This window comes from Artemia sp. Qi Xiang Cuo, chromosome 19, assembly GCF_049724085.1.
Source record: "Artemia sp. Qi Xiang Cuo chromosome 19, ASM4972408v1, whole genome shotgun sequence".
Lineage (NCBI taxonomy): Eukaryota > Metazoa > Arthropoda > Branchiopoda > Anostraca > Artemiidae > Artemia > Artemia sp. Qi Xiang Cuo.
The window spans coordinates 42,640,963-42,663,331 of record NC_142812.1 but is presented as its reverse complement, the minus strand read 5'-3'; the positions used below and the strand labels follow the sequence as shown (position 1 = coordinate 42,663,331).

The 22,369-nt window shown below is 36.3% G+C and overlaps 2 protein-coding genes across 10 annotated transcripts in view; one reads left to right on the top strand and one right to left on the bottom strand.

The window, feature by feature from the left end:
* Positions 1-1,623: 1,623 nt before the first annotated feature.
* Positions 1,624-2,067, top strand: LOC148940870 (uncharacterized). Its single transcript, XM_089105096.1, has one exon. The coding sequence runs from the start codon at positions 1,624-1,626 to the stop codon at positions 2,065-2,067; it is 444 nt and encodes a 147-aa protein (XP_088961222.1).
* Positions 2,068-2,402: 335 nt separating this feature from the next.
* LOC148940868 (uncharacterized) overlaps positions 2,403-22,369 on the bottom strand; it is a 105,506-nt gene continuing 85,539 nt past the window's right edge. For all 9 annotated transcript variants that reach the window (XM_089105645.1, XM_089105643.1, XM_089105642.1 and 6 more), the window contains one exon: positions 2,403-10,908. In XM_089105645.1, the coding sequence (XP_088961771.1) occupies positions 10,004-10,908 (905 nt within the window). In that variant the 3' untranslated portion in view covers positions 2,403-10,003. The remainder of the gene's footprint in view (positions 10,909-22,369) is intronic.

The window sequence follows — 22,369 nt, the reverse complement described above, 5'->3', positions numbered from 1 at the left end:
TTACCTTTGGCACGAAGGAATAGGTGACAAGGGATCCTCTGAGGTAGCCTCTTGTCTGTTTAAGCATCTGAAGGCACTGCCGTCAAGAATAAGACGGCTAATCTTGTACTCGGACACATGTGGTTCTCAGAATGTGCATGTGGCCGGAATGTTTTCGTATTACGTTTCCAAAATTGCTTCGGAGAATTTTGAATTGATAGATCAAAAGTTTCTTGAGCCCGTACATACTCACCTCGAGTGCGACAGCGATCATGCCAGGATTGAGAAGGCCAAAAAGTATACAGACTTTGAAATCCGAGTTCCAGCTGACTGGACGAACTTAATACGTCTTGCAAGGGGAAAAATTCCCATGACCGCTACTGAGATGCAGAAGTCAGAAATGTTTGACTTTAACGAATTTTACAGGAAAAGTTGTGTCAAAAGGACAGTAGACACCAAAAATCAGCCATTCTCTTGGTTGGCTGTCCGTTGGTTGCGGTACGAAAAAGAATTTGGCATCATCAAGTTCAAAACTTGTCTAGATGAAGATGCACCGTTCAGAACAATGAATTTTAGAAAGAGAGGATCCCAGAAAATTTCATTTGCAGGTATGGAGACAAAGTATCCCAATGGGAAGACGATTTCCAAAGCGAAATAAGACGACTTGATGTCACTTCTGTCGTTTGTGCCTGAGGACTGTCATGCCTTCTAAAAAAGTTTGCTTTATGACAATACAGTGGTAAACTACCTCAAAAATGAAAATGAAGAAGTATGAGCTAATATTCTCATGTTTCACAATTTTTTTTTACCATTTCTCAAATAAACGAAGTTGACTTAGCTTGAATTTGCAATTTGTTTTTTGAAAGATTTTGAGAAAATTCAATTTGCAAAAACCAGTTAAGTCCATTATCTCAAAATATACTCCATTTTAGCGAAATCTAATGGCAAATTCCAATTCCTCGATGTTTTTTTGCATATATCATTTTTGTTCATAATCGGATTCAGGAGACGCTTTCAACCAGAAAAATCGCTCTCCTGTAAAATTTTGAAAATGTGACTTAGACGGTTATTGCATAACACTACAGAATTATGACTCTATACGAGAGCACGGAGTGTTGCGTATAGATGAGTGAAGGCCAATCGAGATATTTCAGGATCACCTCTGGAATCAGGCAAGGATGTGTACTGTCCCCTGTTCTCTTCATACTGGTGATAGATTACATCCTCCACGAATTCAAAAACTACGGAATCCCAATCAGAAATGAAAAGAGGATTGCAGATATAGACTTCGCAGACGACATTAGTCTGTTCAAATAAGACAAACAGAAACTCCAACAGTTTTTGGATGTTGTGAGAGAAAATGAACGTTAGTTTGGCCTCAAGATAAATGCATAAAAAACTAAACGTATGGCTGTCGCGGGATCCCCTCTCAACATGAAGTGCAGCAAAGAGGATGTAGAATAGGTTGTTCAGTTTAAATATCTGGGAAGCAAGGTAAAGAACACAGGGGCAATATACAAAGAGATCCATTCTCGAATCTGACTGGCTAGTGGCTCGCTTATCAGCCTTAAACAGATTTGGCACTAACAAAAGTGCTCGACCCGGCTAAACCTACGAGTCTTCAACAGTAATGTCCTCCCAGTTATGCTGTATGGAAGCGAATGCCGGAAGTTAAATCAGCAGCAAGAGAACAGCCTCAAAGCCTTTGAGAACAATTGCTTGCCAAGAATCCTCAACTCAAACTGGAAACAATACGTCTCGAACCATACAATAGGTCAAATTACTGGGAAACCTCTAGTCTTAGACATGATCAGGACCGGAAGATGGAAGTACTTGGGAAATGTTGTACGAATGAAAGACGACCGAACACCAAGGTCCATCCTCCAGTGGCAACCAACAGCAACGCGCCAAAGGGGAAAACCCAAGAAAACACTACGCCAAACATACCAGAGGGACCTTCTCAACGCGAATACGTCCATACAACCCCATTGGGTAGATGTTTTGGCAGCATTCCATTTGAGGGACGGCTGGCGTCCCTTCGTCGATGCCCTGCGTGCCTCAGGAGGCACAGGAGGATTTGAGGTCTAAGGTAAAATTGCTTCCTCCCTTTATTTTCCGTAATTGGTACCATTGTCTTATACCCCGATCACTGACAATTGGTTTTCAGTGATCTAATCCGAATATTTGCTTTTTCTTTTTAGTTTTTTTCCTTGTCGATTCAAAACCTCACATTTTTTTTTAAAAAATATAGAAACTATTTTCTTTTTACTCTAGTTGAGCTAATATAATAACTGGGACACCAGCGACAATTTTGAAAATGGACTTTTTAATGTTGTCATGAAAAAAGTTTTTCACATCCTTCGCAAATTTCGATAATCATCGGTCTTATTGTTTCTTTATTAAAAAAAAATGTACTTGTTAATTATACGGAAACACCCAAGAAGTGAAGTTATGTTAATCCTAATGAAATATGCCAAAAAACAATGATGAAAATATAATACTTTAGTTTACATTTAAAAATATAATTATATTAAAATATAATAATATAATTTGGGCTATATATTTGCACATTGTGGAGTGTGGGGGTAAAGTAACATAACTTAACCTAGCCTTACCCCCTTCCCACTAATATGCAAATATATGGACCAAGTTAAACAAGTCCAATGCATTCTGTCACCCGTTATTTGTCATTGTGGCAATGAAACTGGTTTTATAGATTTTACATTATTCTTTGCATACTTTCATCCCCAGACTTATCCCCAGGGCCTGCGTTTGGCATGTTAAATCTAAAGGTATAGTTTTGGAGCTTAATGAATCTTGTATATTTGGAATCAACATAATAAGCCGATGATATTTCAATTGATATCAAAGTTCCGTTTCTAGAGTTTCGGTTACTATTGTAACTCCATTCTTACAGTTCTTTACTACAAACTGTTTGTTATGTTAGCACATAAATCCAAAAACTTAAAGAACAGAACGTTATCTGCGCTTATTTGGTGTTTGAATTCCAAATCAGAGAATTTGGAGAATTATTGGAGTTTCGATTAGATATTAGAAGTAAAGATCAAAGCCATTAGATAATTCCCAAAGTCATTGGCGAATCTACAGCATTTTTACTGGGGGGTAAATTTTACTGGGGGCATTTTTACCCTCCAATAACTTTTGACTCTTAAAAAGGGCACTAGAACTGTTAATTTCCAATCCAATTGGCTCCTTTAAATAATTATTGATAACACTATCTATGATAGAGCCGTGCTGTCTAGGATATTGCTTATACGCCCTTTAAATACCTGCATGCATATATTATTTTCGTTTAATTGAAACTTCCCTAAAAATTTCAATTTGATGGCCTTAGTGTCATTAGTTACAGCAGCCGTAGAAGTAATATTAAAAGCATACACATAGTGTTTTCTGGCTAGTTCAAAATCCACCACAACTTCCCCAGAAAGGTGTAACTTAATAATGTGAGCCGTTACTGTGATATTGCCTTGTCACTCTTTTCACTATCTTCATGATCATACTTTGTTTTGATTTAGTTCAACATCCACCCAAATATTCCTTGAAAGCTCTACCTTCCAATTTCCAATCGAACGAGCCCTTTTCGAAGTTTCCGAAAACCTTCCAATTTCCAATCGAATGAGCCCTTTTTGAAGTTTCTACGACAACTCCTTCGATACGAGGTGCCCTTGTCTTAAAGAAAAAATTAAATAAATAATACATTGTGCCAACATCGTTTTTTACTTAGGCAGCGCTATTGTTCTGCCTATGATTCTCTGAAAGTTCCAACTTAATAACCTAATCCCGGGGTTCCCAGCCATGTGCCTGCGAGCACCATGGCGCCCTTGCAACGATTTGTATGTGCCCACTACTATTCAACCGAGACAGATTTTTCCATAGCGTTAATTAAAATGTGAATTGTTTTTATTTATTTGTTAAAGTTTTCTTTCTTTTTTTGAGTGCTTCGGTTTATTAAATACGTTCGTATTTTTGCGACATTGTACGCATGAGGTGTTTCTTTGCTAACAGTTCTTATCGCAACCTGTCTATCGATTAGCCAGACTGCACTCCTCACTAGTTCTCACGCTAGCCCTGAGCCGCGTTGTTTTCATTATTTCTGCCCGATCGGGTCGCGCCAGTAGTTAGGACTGCTAGGAGACATCTTCATCTTCGTCTAACTAACGAAACACGAACTAGGAGTTCTGATATTTCTTCTGAAAATTTTTAACGGGCTAAAAGCAAGGTGGGTCTTCTGTTATATTAATAAGCGATGATCTCTTATGATTGTGGGGATAGTTAGTCCTTGTTGTAACACATTTATGCATATCATGCAGATCAGATATATTATATAACATTGATTCTGTATTGTAGTTCAATTGCTATTTATTTTTTATATCTTTAGGCCAAAAATGAGTGGACCGAGTAAAAGACAACGAACATATAATTTTAACTCTGACTGCGAGAAATCAAATTGTTTTGTTAATATGAGAAATAAATGCGTTTGTTTACGTGGTAGTAGTATTGCAGGGCCGAAAAAACATAATTTTGAACGTCACTTTTAGATAATTCACGCTACTTTTGATGTGAATTATCCACTTGAATATGAAGTAAGAAAAAAAAATGTCAACTAAAATCAAGTCTAACTACAAACAGGATGTTTTCACTAGACATGTGGAAAATTCTAAAAAGGCCACCATTGTTTCTTTCAAAATCTCTTACATGCTCGCAAAGAAGAAGACGGCTCTCATTGATGGTGGGTTGTTTAAAGGGCTATTTTCGACTGATGCCAATTGCTGGTTTTATGTTTTGTTTTTTTTTAACAAATGTGATATTGTCTCATCAATACAAGACTTACAGTTGTCAAATAAGACCGTTACCCGAAGAATATTTGTAATTACAATAGAAATACAAACTCAGTTAAAAACTGACTTGGAAATATGTGACTGGTTCTCGTTACAATTTGACGATTCGACATATATATATCAGACACCGCAGTTAGCAAATATGGTGAGAATGGCATTTTAAACATTACAATACAATCGTTTCTGCTTGTTTTTAGTTTGAAGGTTTTGTATTGTAATTTCTGTTCGTTTTGGGTTTCATTTATTTATTGATGATTATTTATTTAATTTTGGAAAAAAAGTTGAGCCGCATAGGACCAAAAAGGCAAAGATACTTGTATATACTAAAGAAAACTGACTCGTTTCTCGAAATACTTGAATTGTGCTGGCTAGTCTTAGTTTTGATAAGATTTTTGAAGACACTAAGTTTCAGATTGGGGGAAGGGGGCTAGGTTTGGGGTAGTAGGAGCAAACTGTGGGTGGCGGGGGAGCAAACTGCCAAATAGCAAATTCCGCTGGAGAATGTTTGATTCTTGGTTTCAAAAAAGAGTGACGGTGTTAAGGTGAAGCATTTCTGGAATCTTAAGGGCAGTGTCTAGCTAAATCAAAACACAATATGTTTACTTGTAGCTTGTAAAAAGGGCGTACCAGCAATATTTCAGAAATAGTTTAGGGTAACCATAAACGTCAGGATTTACAGAAGCGATAAGTGGTATGTTCAACCAACCAGGGAGAATGTGTATGCTACAATTACTACGGCCACTACTAAAGTTAAGGCTACTAAGCTGAATAATTAGGGAAATATTGACGGGGAAGTTGAACTAAATTAAAGCACTATGTGAGTGCAGTTGTAAAAGGGCGTATTAGTAATATCTTGTGAATGGCTGTGCGTATAATGTTGAAACTTTCAGGTATGTTAATCGGGATATTGAACTAACGAAAAGGCCCTCTACTAATACTACTAATAGTACTTCTACTACTACGACAACTGGCCCCTTTATCTTTAACAGGGATAAGTTGAGATGACTATTCCTTTTCCATTTGTTAACAGGCCTGTACAAGATATTACTATTATGCTGTCTGGCATCATCTTCCACACTTTGATAGTTTCATCCATGGCCTCCACTTCACACCTCCTTAATTCACATTTTAATGCTTCCTCACTTTCTTTACATTCATCTTATTTTCAGATAATCTATCACTCAAATAATGCTTGTACAGGCCCCTTCCCCTCTCTATTAAATATAAAACATTTTCACTACTATTCCTTTTCCTAAAATTATTCCATTCATCTTCTATATTGTTAAATTCTAAACTCTCCAGCTTAGTATTTATCTGTCCCTCGAAAGTTTCTCCCAAATCCATATCTTGTAGTCTATCAGTGTCGACAAAAACAGAGTTTTTTTTTATAAATCATCTTGACAGGCATTTATTTAATGACTTTAAAACAACAAACAATTCCAACAAGCTTGAGCATGTAAAGACTTTACCCCATGATGTTACCTCCCATTTGTAGAGTACTGAAAAATTGAGGGTGGTGGTTCAGTTGCACAAGTGTTCAGGTGCACGAGGGTTCAGTTATAAGGGGTTCAGTTGCTAGGAATTCAGTTACAAGGGGGTTAAGTTGCAATTGGATCATCTTTGGTCTTCAATTGCCATGGAATGGCCCATAAATCTGATAGACTACTATGAAGAAGTGAATAAAATAATTTTTTATACGACTCTCAAAAAGCTATACCAGCTTTGCCTTTGCCAGAAACTGACTGTCTTAGATATGCTCTAATTAAGCTTATGCCAGAAGTTGACGTTGGTAAAATCCAGGATTAGACATTGAGGGAAACTTTCCAGAAGCAGTTGAAGGCTAAATTAGAAAGCCTAAAATTTGACCACGGAGAAAATGGATGGGATAATTTTAAAAAAATCGCTCCTGGGGTTGCAGATGGTGTCTTAGAAAGGAAGGCTTTAGGATACCAGCTAGGAATATTAGTGAAAATTCTCTAGGTTCTGCAGTGAGGAGGGGCAGCAGTAGTAGAAGTTGCAATAGTAGGCTAATAATAATATTAGTAACCTTGAAAATTTTAGCCTAATACCCATAGGCATTGCTGGGATGTTGCTGATACATCTTTTTACATCGCAAAAGAACGAATTTCTTATTTAATTCAATATAATCCTCAATATGCACGGATTTTCAAAATTTAACATTCTTTGCTGATGTCATTTTGACAAACTGGACTCACCTAGCGACTTTTGATTTAGGGCAAAACTACTCTCATCATTCCCTAAAATGTTTACCTTAGCAATAGTAGTAGTATCAGTTGAAATGACAGTAGTAGAAGTAGTAATGGGATTCGTATAGTTCATTTTGGTTGATTAAACATGACCGGACAGTTTTAGCTTAATACTCTAAGCTCTTCTTGTGAAATTGCTTATATGCCTTTTTGGCAACTTGCATGCACATAGTGTGTTTGGATTTATATAGCCTAAATCATATTCAACATTCGTTAAAAGTTCCACCTTATTCCCTTAGCCATCAACATCACCCTTAACATTATTTGAAAAATAGCAGTAGCGATTGAAGTAATGTGCACATAGATCATATATCGATAGTAATATGCATATTGATCATATGCTTTTTTAGCAACCTGCATGAACATAATGTATTTCAATTGGGTTCAGCATTCCCTGAAACTTTCAACTTAATATCATTGGCTTCAGCAGTAGAACTAGTTATAGCAGTAGTAGCATGCATGTACTGTCTATTTACTAGTAAAATATCACCCTTAACACACCCTGAAAGTTTTAACTAATATTCAAAGCCATTTCTGCCTTTAGACAACCTGCACACCGTAAGTTTTGATGTAGTTCAACGTCTCTCAACAGTCCCTAAACATATTATCTGAATACCATTAGCCTTAATAATAGCAGTCGTTGTAAGACCAACAGTACCAATAGAATTTTGACATATGCTAGTGAAATTTGACATGTACTAGTACTAGTGTAATTTTGACACGAATATTTTTTTAAATATATTACACACTGACATACACAAACAGTTTTCCCTCAGTATCAGTTCTTTGGTGACGAGATAAACAAGAACTTGTTGCAAAACATTTTTTTTTTAACATATATGCAATTCAAAAGGTTTTTCTCCATTGTGAGCTCTTTTATGATGAGATACAATGAATTTTCGGCTAAACATTTTCTCACACAAGTCACAGTCAAAAGGCTTTTCTCCAGTATGAGTTCTTTATGATAAAATTAATTAAAATTTGAAGTAAAACGGTTCTTAAATATATATTAATTTAAAAAACTTTTTCGACAAAACAAGTTTTTCAAAGAAAAGTAAAGATCTCCATTAAGTCATAAATGAGCAGAAATAAAGTCAAACAATCTTCCAAGCGTATAACTACCAAACATAACCATCAATAAATAAATGAAACTCAAACCAACAGAAATTACAATGAATGACCAAGTCAAACTCAAATCAAACAAATATTAACATGAGTAGGACTTACAACCCCCCCCCCCCTACCTACTCAAGACCAGAACATAATTTACACTTTACTGAAAGAAAAGAGTAGATGACCGTAGATTGTCAGTTTAATATACATAGAAACAATAATTCCTAAGAACTATAATAATTTTTCATTTATTAGAGTAAAATGTGCCCCTAAACCTGGCATGTATGGTAAAGAAATAAAACTTTTAGACAAATTCAACTCTGAAGACTGTGAGACTCGAGTTATTGAATATTATACTTAATACGTCTATTTTCTATTAATTCATTTATTTTATTTAATTGGGTAGCCATTACAAGAAAATGTCCCTTAAATACAAAAATTCCGAATCCAGAAATTTCTGAGAGCAAATTCTGAAGGCCCTATCCACTATAAAAATTACAAACCCTCTTTTCACCAAAACGGAGTGACATGAATGAAAAATTAAATATCTCTAGCTGTTTGCAGATATTTTCTGTAAACATTTAAATGGTTTCGACAAAAACATAAATTTTACAGTTGAGTTTAGAGAAGATAATAAGTTACTCTTTCTTGATATTTTATTAATCAAAAGAGATTTCCGTCTGCTCTTCTCAATTTACAGAAGACCTACAAACAGCGATAGATATAAAATTTTTTATTCATGTCACCCTGTTTTGGTGAAAAGAGGGGTTGCAATCCCTCTAGTGGAAAGGGCCTTTACAATTTGTTCTCAGGAATTTCTATATTTAGAATAACTGTATTTAAGACAAATGAAAATAAAATACTTTAATAACAAAATTGTGGAAATTAAAACAGAGAATTATAGAAATCAGCCCCCCCCCCAAGAATGCATTATTTTAATATACTTGCCATGTAGTTTATATACACTCTCTCATGCTAATCTGAGAGAAACTATAGAAAGAAACCGCTTCTGTCAGACCAAGAACTTGAGTGTGGTGGGTATAAGAGTTATGTACCCTTCGATTATTCAAAAGGGCACTGAACTTCTGATTACCAGTCCAATGAGCCCCCTCCATAGTTTATACGACCACCCTTTCTATAAAAACTTTTAATTCCCCATGGACATAACTTACAACCCTTGCCCTGAGGACTGTGGGGGGGGGGGGTTGTCATCCTCAAAGACACAATTTCCTGACTTTTTAGCTACACTGAATAAAATAGTTATCTCAAAATTATCATTTGATGTGTTTGGGGAAATGATTAGAATTGGGGTGCGGGGCCTGTTTGCCCTCCAATCACTTTCGACTATGAAAGGGAGAACTAGCCCTCTCAGTTTACAATCTGAAGAGTCCCTTTTGAAGTTTCTAAGACAACTCCTTTTATACAAAGTGCCTTGGTAAAAAATAATAATAAATAATAATACATTGTGACCACATCACTCTTTACTTAGGCTGCACCATAACGCTGCTTATGATTACATTCGAAAGGTTTTTCTTCACTATGAGTTCTTTGATAAGATAAATTGGAACTTGAAGTGAAACATTTATCATATAGACTTTCTTCTGGAATAAGTTCTTTGATGATTAAATAGGTGGGCTTTTGGAGGAAATTTTTCTTATATCCATCTTGAAAGGTTTTTCTCCACTATGGGTTCTTTGGTGTTAAGACAAATACGAAATAGAACTAAAACTTTTCTCAAGTGCATCACATTCAAAAGGCTTTTCTCAAGAGTGAGTTCTTTGATGATCAGATTTGTTGTGTTTTTGGCGGAATATTTTTTTGCATACATTCACTATGAGTTCTTTGATGATGATATAAACTGGAACTTTGAGTGAAACGTTTCTCACATATATGACATTCGAAAGGTTTCTCTCCAGTATGAGATCTTTGATGTTCAGACAAATACGAAGGTCTACTAAAACGTTTCTCACATACGTGACATTCGAAAGGTTTTTCTCCACTGTGAGTTCTTTGATGCTGATATAAACTGGAACTTTGAGTGTAACTTTTCTCACATATATGACATTTGAAAGGTTTTTCTCCTGTATGAGTTCTTTGATGATGAGACAGGGAGGTTTTATAGCGAAAATTTTTCCCGCATATATCACATTCAAAAGGTCTTTCTCCACTGTGAGTTTTTTGATGATTAGATAAATTGGAGCTGAAAGTAAAACGTTTCTCACATATGTCACATTTGAAAGGTTTATCTCCAGTATGAGTTCTTTGATGATTAGATAGGTGGGTTTTACGGCCGAAATTTTTCTCACATATATCACATTTGAAAGGTCTTTCTCCACTGTGAGCTTTCTTATGACTGAACAAACTGGACCTTGAAGTAAAACATTTCTCACATATATCACATTTGACAAGTTTTCCTCCAATAGGAGTTCTTTGATGATCAGAGAGGTGAGATTCCTGTAGCAAGCCTTTCTCAGATGCATCATCTTCGAAACGCGTTTCTCCATTACGACAAATCTCCTGTTTTACCATATCATTTTCAGCAAATACGGAAATGTTACTTGACAGTTCATTCTCCTGACAATCCACAATCATTTCTTGTTGTAGACATACGCTTATCAGATCAGGCATGCAAGGTGTTCCACATCTTTGTTTGCTGACATCATTTTCACAAGATCTAACAATAGGTGCACCTAAAAAATAATGTATAATTCACTCAAAATGAATCACTTTGTCTTGTATTGTTGTCCTTTTTTAGTTGCAAACAATTTACCTTCTCAGATTTTGAATTTTACTGTTCCTCTTAATTTGATTTTCATGATCCTACCTGATACTACACCATGATACTACATGGTGACTAATTTATAGCAACTGAATTGTCTACACCGCCTCTTCGATAATTGAAGGATCTTTCTAGTAACTTATAATATTTTTAATTCTTAAACCCGAGGTTGTATATTCTATTCTATAATGATACAATTATATATAAACAATATGGCTACACTATTTTTTCCATTTATATTTTACCTCTCCATTTCTATCAATTATTAATTTTCAGAATAAATTCCACAGAGGAACTATTTCAAATAAAAGTAAAGAGCTTATATAAATATAATTTTTAATTAAATATAATTAAATATATACATTTTTACTTTTATAAATTTAATAAATAAAATAATATTAAAATTTTGATAACTAAATATCATTTTTTGTATATAAAACTTAAATTGAACTTTCTCTTGTTAATTTTTTCATTAAATTGCAATTTATTTTCGGGCCTGGGGAAGACATAGGGGTTTTGACCCCAACTTATGTTAATTTCTGCTCGTTTTGAGTTTGATTGGGTTATTTATTGTAATTTCTGTTCGTTTTGGGTTTCATTTATTTATCGATGCTGATTTCTGGTAGTTTCACGCTTGGTAGATTATTTAATTTTATTTTTGCTCATTTTTTGTTTAATGGACTTCTTTACTTTTCTTTGAAAAACTTATTTGGTGGAAGAAGTTTTTCTTAATTAATTTCTGTTCGTTTTAAATTGACAAAGTCTTTTCAGGGAAAAAGAAAATAACACTTTAAATCTTTTCGTTTTTTTTAAGACTTTATAGTTTAGCCTGCTATTTGTATAATGGAGAAATATTTTCAGCAATTTTTAACAACATACACCCTTTTAAATATCTGGACACAAATAATAGTGTTTAATTTAGTTTAATACCTCCTCTAGTTGACCTGAAATGTAAAACTTGATACCATTCGCAAAAAAATCTGTTTACTTTCTTTGATAGCTTGGATGCACTTACGCTATTTTGATTTGGTTAAATTTCAAGAGCAGAAGTAGCCCCGAAAGTTTGAACATAATACCCTCAGTCGTTCTTGGGATACTGCTGAGATGCCTGATTGGGAATTAGCATTAACACCGTGCATTTTGATTTAATCTTAAGGTAACATTTAGTTTTAAAAATAATGGGCAAATAGGAGGATGGGCGTGGGAGGGGGATTAGTTACCCTCCAATCACTGTCGACTCTTAAAAAGGACATCATCCCTTTCTATTTTGAATCGAATGAGGCCTTTTCGAAGTTCCTACGACAACTCCTTCAATACGAAGTGCCCTGGTCTAAACAAAAAAAAAAAAACAATGCCTTATACCCTCATCGATCTTTTCTATAAAAATGTCAAGTCTTCCAATCACTTTCGACTATCAAAAAGGACACTAGGCCTTTCGATTTTCAATCGAATGAGCCTTGAGTTTCTACGACAACGCCCAAGGCATAAATTACAAGGCATAAATTACAACCCTTACCCTATGGGCTTTTAGGGTGGTTGTCATCCACTAAGACCTAGTTTCCAGAACTTTCAATCACGTTAAACAAAATGGCTATCTCAAGATTTTGATTGGATGTGTTTGAGGGGCATGAGAGGGGCGTTAGTCCCTCTCCAATTACTTTCAACAATTAAAAATGGCGCTAGCCCTTTCAATTTCCAATCAAATGAGCCCTTTTGAAGTTTCTACTTCAACACTTTCAATAAAAACCTTATATGCCCCCAGGGCATAACTTCCAACCCTTGCCCTGAGGGCTGGGGGGGGGGTCTTTCTCAAAGACCTAATTTCCAAATCTTTCTAATACGTTAATCAAAATGGCTATCAGAACACGTTGATTGAAAGTGGTCGAGGGAATGGTGGGTGTGAGTGGGGGGTTAGTTACCGTCCAATCACTTTTAACTATTAAAAAGGGTACTAACCCTTTCAATTTCCATTTGAATGAGCCTCTTTTGAAGTTTTACGACAACTCTATCTATAAAAACCTCATATGCCCCCAGGACAAAACTTACCCCTTTGCCCTGGAGGCTCTGGAGGGTTTATCATCCTTAAATAGATAATTTCCAGGACTTTCAACTACGTTGAAGGAAATGGCTGTCTCTAAACTTTGGTTGAATGTTTTTGGGGAAATGGTGGGCGTGAAAGGGGGGTTAATTACTCTCCACTCACTTTCGACTATTAAAAAGGGCACTTTCAATTTCCAATCAAATGAGCCCTTTTTGAAATTTCTACAGCAACTTTCTATATATACTTATATGCCACCAGGGCATAACTTACAACCCTTGTACTGAGGGCTCTGAGGGGGGTATTTTGCCAAAAGACCTAATTTTAATATCTATCGAATATGTTTAGAAACATGGATACTTCAAAATTTGGATTCGCCTTGTTTTTGAAAAGTGTGGGCTTGACAGAAGCGTCAGAAGCACTCAAATAACTATCTAATATCAAGAAGGGTACTAGCCCTTTCAATTTCCAATTGAATGAGCCCATGTTGAAGTTTCTCCAGCATCGCTTTCTATAAAAACCTTACATCCCCCCAGGGCATAACTTACAACCCTTGCCCTGAGGACTGTGGGGGGGGGGGGCGTTGTCATCCTTAAAGTCTTAATTTCCAGCACTTTAACGGGCGTTGAACAAAATGGCGGTCTCAAAATTTTGAGTAGATATGTTTTGGGAAAAGGTGGGAGTGCAAGGCGGACTACTCACCTTGAAATCACTTTCGACTATTAAAAAGAGTACTAACCCGTTGAATTTTAAATCGAATGGGCCCTTTTTCGAGTTTCTACAACATAGATCTCAATAAAAACCTTATATGGCCCCAGCGCGTATCTTTTAACCCTTGCCCTGAAGACTGTAGGGGGAGTGTCCTGCTCAAAGGTACAATTTTCTGAACTTTAAACTGCGTGGAACAAAATGGCTATCTAAAAATGTTGGTTGGATGTGTTTGGGGTAATATTGGGCGTGGAAGGGGTGTTAGTTGTCTTCCAATCACTTTCGACTACTTAAAAGGGAACTAGCTCTTTCAATTTTTAATGAAATAAACTCTTTTTGAATTTTTTATGACAACGCGTTCTATAAAAACCTTATATACCTCCAAGGCAAAACTTACAACCATTGGCATGAGGGCTGGGGGGTGTCATCCTCAAAGACCTAATTTCCGGAACTTAAAACTACGCTGAATGAAATGGCTATTTCAAAATTTTGAATGGATGTGTTAGGGGAAAAGGTGGGCGTGAGAGGTGGGCTAGTTGCCCTCCAATCACTTTCGACTATTAAAAAGGGCACTATTCCTTTGAATTTCCAATCGAATGAGCCTTTTTTGAAGTCTCTACGATAACGCCTTCTATAAAAACCTTATATACCCCCAGGGCATAACTTACAACCCTTGCTCTGAGGGCTGTGAGGGAGTGTCCTCGAAATTATAATTTCTATCTGGAAATCAACTACGCTGAACAAAATGGCTATCTCAATATTTTGATTGAATGTGTTTCAGGAAATAGTGGGCGTGGAAGGTGTTAGTTGCCTTCCAATCACTTTCTACTATTAAAAAGGGCACAAGCCAGTCCAATTTCCAATTGAATGAGCTCTTTTCAAAGTTTCTACGTTCAAATTTTTGGGGATACTTCTATTACTACTTCTGCTATTTAAATTTTACTAAATCAAAAGAGTATAATTTTATCCAGGCTGTGAAAGGGCACAGATATAGTTTTTTGAGAATGGTATTAACTTTTATTTATCAGGTTAACTAGAGGATGTATATGACTAAATTAAAAACTTATATGTGTCATGATTTTCAAAATAGTTTATGTTGTTAAAAATTGCGGAAAAAATTTCTCCAGCATAAAAATAGCAGGCTAAACTATAAATACTTAAAGGAAAACTGGAAAGATTCAAACTATTATTTTCGTTTTCCCAGAAAAAAAGTATGTCAATATAAAACGAACAGAAATTAATTTAAAAAACTTTTTCCATAAAATAAGTTTTTCAAAAAGAAGTAAGAACTCCATTAAACCAAAAATGAACAAAAATATAATCAAACAGTCTACCAAGCATACAACTACCCAACTACCACAAATCAGCATAAATAAATAAACGAAACCCAAAATGAATTGAAATTAAAATAAGTAACTGAGTCAAACTCAAAACGAGCAGAAATTAAGATGAGTAGGTTTCAAAACCCCTATGGTTTCTAAAAGCCAGAATATAATTTGTACTTTACTGAAAAAAATTCTTTTAATATTTTCACTTTCATATCTTTAAGGAATCAAAATTAATTAAGTTTTTAAGGAATAAATATCAGCATATGAATATTAAACTAACAATCCACTTTTTTTCAGTAAATTCATTTAATTTTTTTTAGTAAATTACAAATTATATTCTGGCTTTTAGAAAGCACAGGGGTTTTGAACCCTACTCATAATAATTTCTGCTTGTTTTGAGTTTGACTCTGTTATTTATTTTATTTCTGTTCGTTTTGGGCTTCATTTTTATTGATACTGATTTGTGGTAGTTGTATGCTTGGTAGATTGTTTGATTCTATTTTTGTTCATTTTTGGTTTAATGGAGTTCTTTAATTCTTTTTCAAAAAAACTCATTTTATGGAAAAAGTTTTTTTAATTAATCATAGGCAGCGCAATCGCGCTGCCTAAGTAAAGAACGATGTTGGCACAATGTATTTTTTTTCCATACCATGGCACTTCATATCGAAGGAGCTGTCGTAGAAACATCGAAAAGGGCTCAATCGATTTCAAATTGGAATGGATAGTGCCCTTTTTAATAGTCGAAAGTGATTTGAAGGCAACTAACACCCCTTCCACGCCCACCATTTCCCCAAAACACGTCCAATCAAAATTTTGAGATAGCCATTTTGTTCAGCGTAGTTGATTTCCAGATAGAAAATATGTTTTTGAGGAGGACACTCCCCCACAACCCTCAGAGCAAGGGTTTTAAGTTATGCCTTGGGGGCATATAAGAACGATGTTGACACAATCTATTATTTATTATTTTTTTACTTTAGACCAGGGCACATCGTATCGAAGAAGTTGTAGTAGAAACTTTGAAAAGGGCTCATTCAATTGGAAATTGGAGTGGATTGTGCCCTTTTTAATAGTCGAAAGTGATTGGAAGGCAACTAACACCCTTCCACACCCACTATTTCCCGAAACACATCCAATCAAAATTTTGAGATATCCATTTTGTTCAGCGTAGTTGATTTCCAGATAGAAATTATTTTTTTGAGGAGGAAACTCCCTCACAGCCCTCAGAGCAAGGGTTGTAAGTTATTCCCTGGGGGTATATAAGGTTTTTATAGAAGGCGTTATCGTAGAAACTTCAAAAAAGGCTCATTCGATTGGAAATTCAAAGGACTAGTGCCCTTTTTAATAGTCGAAAGTGATTGGAAGGCAACTAACCCACCTCTCACGCCCACCTTTTCCACTAACACATCGAATCAAAATTTTGAAATAGCCATTTCATTCAGCGTAGTTTTAAGTTCTGGAAATTAGGTCTTTGAGGATGACACCCCCCTCCCCCAGCCCTCATGGCAAGGGTTGTAAGTTTTGCATTGGAAGTATATAAGGTTTTTATAGAACGCGTTGCCGTAGAAACTTCAGAAAAGGCTCATTCGAATGAAAATTGAAATGGCTAGTGCCCTTTTTAATAGTCAAAGTGATTGGAAGACAATTAACACCCCTTCCAAGCCCACCATTTCCCCAAATACACCAAATAAAAATTTTGATATAGTCATTTTGTTCAACGCAGTTTAAAGTTCAGAAAATTGTACCTTTGAGCAGGACACTCCCCCTACAGTCTTCAGGGCAAGGGTTAAAAGATACGCGCTGGGGCCATATAAGGTTTTTATTGAAATCTATGTCGTAGAACTTGAAAAAGGGCTCATTCGATTGGAAATTCAAAGGATTAGTGCCCTTTTTAATAGTCGAAAGTGATTTGAGGGCAACTAATCCCCCTCTCACGTCCACCTTTTCCCTAAACACACCCAATCAAAATTTTTAGATAACAATTTTATTAAACGTAGTTGAAAGTTTTGGAAATTAGGTCTTTAAGGATGACAACCCCCTCCCCCCCCCCACAGCCCCGTGGGCCCGGGTTGTAAGTTATGCCCTGGGGGTATATAAGGCTTTTACAGAAAGCGATGTTGTAGAAACTTCAACAGGGGCTCATTCAATTGGAAATTGAAAGGGCTAGCACCCTTTTTAATAGTCGAATGTGATTGAATGTGAGGGCAACTAACCCCCTCTCACGCCCACCATTTTCCAAAACACATCCAATCAAAATTTTGAGATATCTATTTTGTTCAACGTAGTTGATTTTTCTGGAAATTAGGTCTTTTAGCATGATAACCCCCTCAGAGCCCTCAATGCAAGGGTTGTAAGTTATGCCCTGGGGGCATATAAGTATATATAGAAAGTTGCTGTAGAAATTTCAAAAAGGGCTCATTTGATTGGAAATTGAAATTGCCCTTTTTAATAGTCGAAAGTGAGTGGAGAGTAATTAACCCCCCTTTCACGCCCACCATTTCCCCAAAAACATTCAACCAAAGTTTAGAAATAGCCATTTCCTTCAACGTAGTTAAAAGTTCTGGAAATTATCTATTTAAGGATGATAAACCCTCCAGAGCCTCCAGGGCAAAGGGGTAAGTTTTGTCCTGGGGGCATATGAGGTTTTTATTGAAAGTGTTGTCGTAGAAACTTCAAAAGGTCTCATTTGATTGGAAATTGAAAGGGCTAGTGCCATTTTTAATTGTTGAAAGCAATTGGAGAGGAACTAACGCCCCTTTCATGCCCACCATTTCCCCAAACACATCCAATTAAAATCTTAAATAGCCATTTTGTTTGAAACTAGGTCTTAGTGGATGACAACCACCCTAACAGCCCATAGGGTAAGGATCGTAATTTATGCCTTGGGCGGTGTCGTAGAAACTCAAGGCTCATTCGATTGAAAATCGAAAGGCCTAGTGCCCTTTTTGATAGTCGAAAGTGATTGGAAGATTTGACATTTTTATAGTAAAGATCGATGAGGGTATAATGTTTTGTTTTTTGTTGTTGTTGTTGTTTAGACCAGGGCAGTTCGTATTAAAGGAGTTGTCGTGGGAACTTCAAAAAGGGCTCATTCGATTGAAAATAGAAAGGGATGATGCCCTTTTTAATTTCAAGACCAGCGGGCGAAAGTGTCGTTTAATTGTTTTTACCGTTTCTTGTCATATTTACACTAGTTGATATGATTATCTCCTGTATATTTTTTTAATTCACTGATGATTATTTGAATTGTTTTACCAATTGCGGCTTGATGCAATGATGTTCATATTGCTTATATTTTTCAAGTATGTAGGAGCATAAAACAAAAGAAACATGTCGCGTACCTGCAGTGCAGTGTGTAATTGAGTTTTTCTTTTTCGTTTTGTGCAATTTTTTCTAAAAGCTGATTTAGATCTTAGCTCCAGCGTTCGTCACTAAAAACCACATGTATAACTCCTATAACTCCTAAGTTTACTCCTAAGTTTATAACTCCTAAGTTTATGTGTATTGCTTTTTTTTTCTTTTTTTGCTTATTGCTCCGTCTTTTCCTTTTTTGTAGGACGGGTTTTCCAATAAATAATAATAATAATAATACTTGGCACTTTTGTGGTGACGCTTTCTAATTAAGTCAAATTTGGGATTTTAGTGAAACCATTAAGACGCAAATCCAAGTTTCAAAATACCACTTTTTATTAAGATAAAGGTACACATCCTGGAATGTGTAAGCTTGAAAGGAATTTGCTCAATAACCAATTACCTGGCTAAGTACGTCAAAGCCGGATAGATGCGGTTGGTTTTTCATATATATTAATTAAAAAAACTTTTTCTACAAAATAATTTTTTCAAAGAAAAGTAAAGAACTCCATTAAACAAAAAAAGAGAAGAAATAAGATTAAATAATCTAACAAGCGTGAAACTACCACAAATCAGCATCGATAAATAAATGAAACCCAAAAAGAACAGAAATTACGATAAATAACCGAGTCAAACTCAAAACGAGCAGAAATTAACATAAGTTGGGCGCAAAACCCCTATGCCTTCCGAAGGCAAGAACAAAATTTGCATTTTACTGAAAAAATACAAATGAATGTGCATTGTGCAAATGAATGTGCATAATATACATATACTGATATTTAGTAATCAAAATGTTAATATTATTTGATTTATTAAAGTTATAAAAGAAAAAACATTTATATTTTTTAATAACATTTATATTATTTTATAATTAATTTCTGTTCGTTTTATATTGACATAGTCTTTTCAGGGAAAAAACCCTGGCACTGATGGCTCTGAGGGGGTTATTCTCCTAAAAGACCTAACTTCCAGACCTTTCAACTACGTTGAACAACATGGATATCTCAAAGTTTTGATTGTATGTGTTTGGGAAAATGGTGGGCATGAGAGGGGCGTTATTCGCTATCCAATCACTTTCAACTATTAAAAAAGGCACTAGCCCTTTCAATTTCCAATTGAATAAGCCCTTTTTGAAGTTTCTACAACAACGTTTTCCATAAAAACCTTATATGCCCCCAGGGTATAACTTGCGACCCTTGCCCTGAGGGCTATGGAGGGAGAGGTTGTCATCCTTAAAGACCTAATTTCCAAAACTTTCAACTATGTTGAATAAAATGGTTATCTCAAAATTTTGGTTGGATGTGTTTGGGGAAAAGGTGGGCGTGAGAGGGGGGGGGGTAGTTGCCCTCAAATCACTGTCGACTATTAAAAAGCGTACTAGCCCTTTCAATTTCAAATCGAATGAGCCCTTTTTCAAGTTTCTATGATAAAGATTTCAATATCAACCTTATATGCCCCCCGGGCATAACTTATAATCCTTGCACTGAGGGTCGTGGGGGAGTGTCTGGGGAAAAGGTGGGCGCGAGAGGGGGTTAGTTGCCCTCAAATCACTTTCGACTATTAAAAAGGGTAGGCTACTAGCCCTTTCAATTTCAAATCGAATGAGCCCTTTTTCAAGTTTCTACGACAAAGATTTCAGTAAAAACCTTATCTCTATGTGTATCTATGTGTATTATCTCTACGTGTGTGTCGTCTCTGTGTGTGTCGTCTCTGTGTGTGTGTCGTCTCTGTACGTGTGACGTCTCTGTGATTGCGTCATCGCTGTGTGTGTCATCTCTGTATTTGTGTCATTTCTGTGTGTGTGTCTTGTCGGTGTGTGAGTCGTCTGCATATGTGGCATCTATTTGTTATTCGTCTCTGTGTATTTGTGATCTGTGTGTGTGTCTCGTCTCTGTGCGTGTGTCGTCTCCATGTGTCTGTCGTCTCTGTGTGTGTGTCGTCTCTGGTTTATGTTAGGTTAGGGGGGTTAGTTGCCCCCAAATCACTTTCGACCATTAAAATGGGTACTAGCCCTTTGAATTCCAAATCAAATTAGCCCTTTTTCAAGTTTCTACAACAAAGATTTCAATAAAAAACCTCATAGGCCCCAAGGGCATAACTTATGACCCTTACCACGAGGGTTTTGGGGGAGCTTCTTCCCAAAAAATATGTTTCTAATCTGGAAATTAACAATGCTGAAAAAAATGACTATCTCAAAATTTTGATTAGATGTGTTTGGGGGAAGGATGGGTGTGAGGGGGGGGGCAAGTCGCCCTCCAATCACTTTCGACTGTTAAAAAGGGCACTAGCCCTTTGAATTTCCAATCGAAGGAGCTTTTTTTTAAAGTTTCAGAAACAGAGCCTTCTTTAAAAACCTCATATGCCTCCCATAGTAAAACTTAAAACCCTTGTCTTGAGGATTCTGGAAGTGTGTCTACTTCTAGAAAGACCCGTCCTATATTTGGACATCAACTATACTTAATGAAATAGCTACCTAAAAATTTTGATTATGTGTTTGGGGAAATGATGGGCGTGGGGGGGGGCTAGTTGCCCTCCAATCACTTTCGACAATTAAAAAGGGCAATAGCTCTTTGAATTTCCAATCGAATGAGCCTTTTTTGAAGTTTCTAGGGCAACACCTTCTATAAAAAACCTTGTTTGCCCCCAGGGCGTAACTTAAAACCTTTGCTCTGAGAGTTTTGAGGGAGTGTTCTCCCCGGAAATGCATTTTACGTATGGAAATCAACTACGCTGAACAAAATGGCTATGTCAAAATTTTGATTGGATGTATTTGGGGGAATGAAGGGTGTGGGGGGGGGGAGGCTAGTTGCCCTCCAATCACTTTCGAGCATTAAAAAGGGCACTAGCTCTTTGAATTTCCGGTCGAATTAGCCTGTTTCGAGGTTTCTACGACAAAACCTTCTATAAAAGCCTTATATGCCCCCAGGGCATAACTTAAAACCCTTGCGCTGAGGGTTGTGGGGGAGTGTCCTCCTCAGAAACATATTTTCTATCTGGAAATCAACTATGCCGAACAAAATGGCTATCTCAAATTTTGATTGGATGTATTTGGGGGAATGATGGGCGTGGTGGGAGGCTTGTTGCCCTCCAATCACTTTCGACTATTTAAAAGGGTACTAGCCCTTTGAATTTCCAATCGAATGAACCTGTTTTGAAGTTTCTACGACAACACCTTCTATAAAAACCTTATATGCCCCCAGGGCATAACTTAAAACCCTGGCCCTGAGGGTTGTTGGGGAGTGTCCTCCTCAAAAACATATTTTCTACCCAGAAATCAACTATGCTGAACAAAAGGGCTATCTTGAAATTTTGATTCGATGTGTTTGGGGAAATGATGGGCGTGGGGGGGGGGGCTAGTTGCCCTCCAATCACTTTAGACTATTAAAAAGGGCACTAGCTACTCCAATTTACAATCGAATGAGCCCTTTTCGAAGTTTCTACGACAACTCCTTCGATACGAAGTGCCCAGGTACGGAGAAAAAAAAAAAAAAAGAAAAAACAACACATTGTGCCCACATCGTTCTTTACTTAGGCAGCGCTAGCAGCAGCTTATATATTATCAGACCTGTACCGTTGTGAGTTAGCTGAATAAAAGTATTGCGTTATAGCCAACCTCTCTAGAATCTTAATTTAGTCCCTCGAATATTCCCAGCTGGTACGCCCCCTTAGTCGGGTCAGAGCCTAAGGCACGCTACCAAAGTTTAATTACCATAGGGCCGTAGTTATCTCTCCTATAAAGGGAGCAATATAGGCATCAACTACAAATTCACCCTAATACCTTAAAATCACTTTACCGCACTTTAATGAAAACAAAATACATTTTAAATGTTTTCTCCTTCTAAACTTTTATAAATTCAAAATTTTTATGACTTCCAGGGATGCATATCGGTATTGTTGTACGCTTGAAAAATTATTTAACATTTTCTTCCCCATGTTCGGTTAGTGTAGCT

Excerpts from the sequence above, each read along its gene's own strand:
- LOC148940870 (XM_089105096.1), top strand. The coding sequence starts at position 1,624 with ATGCTGTATGGAAGCGAATGCCGGAAGTTAAATCAGCAGCAAGAGAAC.